Source organism: Lepidothrix coronata, unplaced genomic scaffold, assembly GCF_001604755.1.
Source record: "Lepidothrix coronata isolate B3197 unplaced genomic scaffold, Lepidothrix_coronata-1.0 Scaffold214, whole genome shotgun sequence".
Lineage (NCBI taxonomy): Eukaryota > Metazoa > Chordata > Aves > Passeriformes > Pipridae > Lepidothrix > Lepidothrix coronata.
In genome coordinates, this window is record NW_016690394.1 from 618,422 (window position 1) to 622,649 (window position 4,228).

At 50.0% G+C, this 4,228-nt stretch overlaps 1 protein-coding gene across 2 annotated transcripts in view; it reads right to left on the minus strand.

Moving 5' to 3' along the window:
* The window catches only part of ATP13A2 (ATPase 13A2), a 21,414-nt gene extending 17,758 nt beyond the window's left edge, over positions 1-3,656 (minus strand). The window contains exon 1 of one of the 2 annotated variants that reach the window (XM_017833448.1): positions 3,635-3,651. In XM_017833448.1, coding sequence (XP_017688937.1) covers positions 3,635-3,644 — 10 coding nt within the window. In that variant the 5' untranslated portion in view covers positions 3,645-3,651. Of the gene's footprint in view, positions 1-3,634 lie in introns of both variants that reach the window. The other variant, XM_017833452.1, reaches the window with a different exon arrangement.
* Between the last annotated feature and the right edge of the window lie 572 nt (positions 3,657-4,228).

A 4,228-nucleotide genomic window follows, 5' to 3' on the forward strand; every position in this document is an offset into this window, starting at 1 on the left:
ATCCATCCACCCACTCATCCATCCACCCACCCACCCATCCATCCATCCACCCACCCATCCATCCATCCACCCACCCATCCATCCATCCACCCACTCATCCATCCACCCACCCACCCATCCATCCATCCACCCATCCACCCACCCATCCGTCCATCCATCCATCCATCATCTCCCATCCATTCACTCATCCCTCCACTCACCCATCCATCCATCCATCCATCCATCCATCCATCCATCCATCCATCCATCCATCCATCCATCATCTCCCATCCATCCACTCATCCCTCCACTCATCCATCCATCCATCCATCCATCCACCCATCCCGGAGGTTGCACACAAGCTGAGGAAGATCCCCCATGGAAGTCTCTGCTCCAGAGCGAGCTCTGGCTGTTGGCATGAGCTGGGCAAGGTCAACCTGTGCCCTTGGAGATGGGGACACGGAAAATCAGGATGAGGCCAAGGCAAGGAAGGAGGGATGAGGTGGGAAAACAGTGTTTTGGTGATGAAGGGTGAGATTTGACTCCAGACAATCTTCCTGAGCAGCTCCAGGATGGGAGATGCCACAGCCCTGAGAGGAACTGGGACGAGACACCGGTGACTCTCCTGCCCTTTCCACTGAGCCAACATAAACTCATCCAAGCCAACAACTCCGAGCCAACCGGAGTGGGACACGCCGCCGGAGCGGACGGGTCTGACCAGGCCGATGGAGCACAGCTGGAAAAATGGGCCCGGGCTGGGATAAACCAAGGGGTGAGATGGGCTCCATCCAAGGCAGGGCCACGGGAGACTGGGATTCAGACTGGAAACGCTGGAGGAGCCGCTCTGGGGCATCAAACCCTTGGGATGGGCCAGGGAATAAATCCCTCGGAAGCAGCATCTATGTCCACCTCAGACTGCTTGGTTTGGGTTTTTCGGGAAGGATCATCCATGAGGAGGAAGGTGGCAGTGTCTGCTTCTCCATGTGCTGATCCGACCCTTCCAACCCTTCCGGCACGGCGGGATCCTCCCCCGCCCTGACCTTCCCGGAACCCGGTTTTGCAAGAGCTCTGGGGCTGCCAAAACCACCTCCGAGCCGGAGGAAGCACCTGCAGGAACATCCTGGTTGGGCAACCGCCGGCAAAGGGGGGAGGGAAGGGGGTTCACATCCAAATCCAGCCTGTCCCCCAAATTCCAGTTAAATACGGGTTCCTCCATGCCCCGGGAGAGGGGGAGTGCTCCTCACACCTGTCCCTGGGAGGATAAGCCAGGCCTAGAATTCTCTAAACCGGCGTTAAAGCCTTAAATGGGGGGGGGAAAGGGGAAGTTCAAAGCCCCAAGGGCAGCTCTGCTGTGGATCCGGATCCACAGGAGGAGATGGACGAGCGGGATCTGAGGGGATGTGGGTGGGATCAGTGCAGGCACAGGGATGGTGGGCACGAGGATGGTGGGCACGGGGACCATGGGCACCCTGATGGATGTCACCCCCCCTTTCCTGCCCAAGGCTCTTCTTCCCTCACCCCTTGAGAAACCTCCCTGTGCCAACGGCACCGGTTCCAAGGGAAACGGGCAAAGGTTGCCTGGCACAGGCCGAGCCGGTTTTGTATTCCTGGGAATGAGGAATGCGGGCAAGGCACGGAGCCTCCGAGGGCTTCCCGTCCTCTTCCAAATGCCTGGATGCCTTTTTCCTACCCGACATCCCGCTCCATTCTCTATCCACACAAAACCCCTGGGATTGCTCAGGAAGGCAACGTGTCCTTCCCAGTCTTCCCATCCGGCCCGGCCTCGTGATGCCGATGGGAGACCCGGCCGAGGGATGCTCCGGGATCGGCACAGAGCATTCCCAAAGTCCAAGCTGGAGCAACCCGCTCGCAGGGAAGCAGCTCCCGCTGGGCTGCAGGGATCTGGATGTGGGGCTGGGAGGTCTTGGAGCATCCCAAAGCCTGGGATTTGTTTCCCCATGGATTGATCGCTGCATCCCACGCGCCGGAATTCCGACGGTGAGCTTGGATCCCGTTGGGATGCAAAGCCAAGAAGTTCTCCCTGGTTAAGTTGTGGTGCCACGGAGCCTTTTCCGGACCCAGAGCCCACCCAGGGATCCCGGGATGTGCTTCCATTCGGCTCCAGCACCACCCGGATCCGAACCCCCAGGGCCCCCCCAGCAAATCCTGCAGGAGGGAAGGGGGGGCAGAGCAGGGAAAAGGAAAGAAAAAGGGAAATAAGAAAGGAAAAGGAAAAGGAAAAGGAAGGAAAATAAAACAGTGAAATAAAAAAGGCGAATGGAGCAAAATGAAAAAGCAAAATAAAGAGAAATGAAGGGAAATAAAACAAAGAGAAATGAACAAAAAAGGCAAAATAAAGTGAAATAAAAGAGAAATGAAGTGGGGGAAAAAGAGAAAAAGCAAACTAATAAAATGGAACAGAGAGAAATAAAAGAGCAAAATACAGGAAAATAAAGGGGAATTAAAAAGCGAAATAAGGCAAGAAAATAAAGCAGGAAAATGAAGTGAAATAAAGGAAATAAAGCAAAATAAAAAAGTGAAAAAGCAAAGTAAGGGAACAAAAGTAAGGGAAAATAAAAAAGCGAAATAAAACCAAAAATAAAGCAAAATAATAAAGCAAAACAAAGTGAAATAACAGAGCAAAATAAAGCAGTAAAAATAAAAATAAAAATAAACCTCCCCAAATTAAAGCAAAATAAAAAAGCCAAATAAAGCAAAATAATTAAGCAAAATAAAGTAAAATAAAAAAGCCATAAAGCAAAATTACCCCCCCCCAAATAAAGCAAAATAAAAAAGCAAGATTAAGAAAATCAGGTGAAATAAAGCAAAATTAAAAAGCAAAAAAAAAAAAGGCAAAAATAAAGCAAAATATAAAAGTAAAAAACAAAATAATTAAGCGAAGTAAAGCAAAATAAAAAGTAATAAGAAAATAAAACAATGAAAATAAAAAAATAAAGCAAAATATAAAAGTGAAATAAAGCAAAATAAAGGAAAATAAAAAGCGAAATAAAGAAAAATAATCAAGTGAAATAAAGCAAGGTATAGCGAAACACAAAAGAGAGAAAGCAAAATAAGAGGCCAAAAATAAAGCAAAATAAAAAAGCAAAATAAAGCAAAATAAAGGAAAACAACAAAGGGAAATAAAGCAAAATAAAACTGAGAAGAAGCAAAAGAAGAACCCCAAAATAAAGTAAAATAAAAAAGGACAAAAAAGGGAAGTAATAAAGGGAAATAAAGGAAAATCATAAAAGGAAATAAAGGAAAGTAATAAAGCGAAATAAAACAAAATAAAGGAAAATAATAAAGCTAAATAAAGGAAAATAAAAAAGAGAAAAAGCAAAATAAAAAAAACCCAACCAAAAATAAAGCAATATAAAAAAGCAAAATATAGTAAAGTTTAAAAACAATTAGAGCAAAACAAAGAGCAAATTACAGGAAAATAAAAGCCAAATAAAGCCAAATAAAAAGCAAATTACCGCAGAATAAAAAAGCGAAATGAAGGGACCCGAAGCCCCGCTGTGCCCCCCCATCCCCCGCACACCCCCCGGGCCCCCCGGGCCGCGCCCGCAGCGACCCCCGGAGCGCCCGGAGCTGCCGCGGGGGGTCCCGGCCCGGCGGGGGTCCCGCACCCCCCGTCCCCCCGGGCCCCCCTGACCTGAGCTCATGGCGCTGCCGCGGCCGCGGCGGAAAGGGCGGGACGGGAACGGCCGGGAACGACGGGACCTGTAGTCCTGCCCCCACAACAGCGCCTGCACCCCCCTCAGAGCACCCACAGCCCCCCCCAATCATCCACACCCCCCTCAGAGCAACCACAGCCCCCCCAAATCATCCACACCCCTGAAAGCATCTGCAACCCCAAATAAGCCACAGCCCCCCTAAATCATCCACAGCCCCCCAAAACATCCATCCCCCCCCAAATCCTCCACCTCCCTGAGCATCCACCCCCCCGGGCTGGCCCCAAAACTGGGGGGAGCAATCCCTCCGGGGGAGAACCACGAGGGGGGATAAACACCCCCCTCACCCCAAAAATGCAGCAGGGTCTGCCCCCAAAAAGGGGGTTGAACCCCAAATCTTGCAGGGAAATGAACCAGGCTGTGCACCCCAAAAAGGGGTTTGCACCCTAAATCTTGCAAAAAAAGTCTCCGTCCCATGAAAGGGGCTTTGCCCCCCCAACAAAATCCCCCGAGTTGTGCCCCAGAAAGGGGGTTTGAACCCCACAGCTTGAAAGAAAAGCATCAGGATTTGCCCC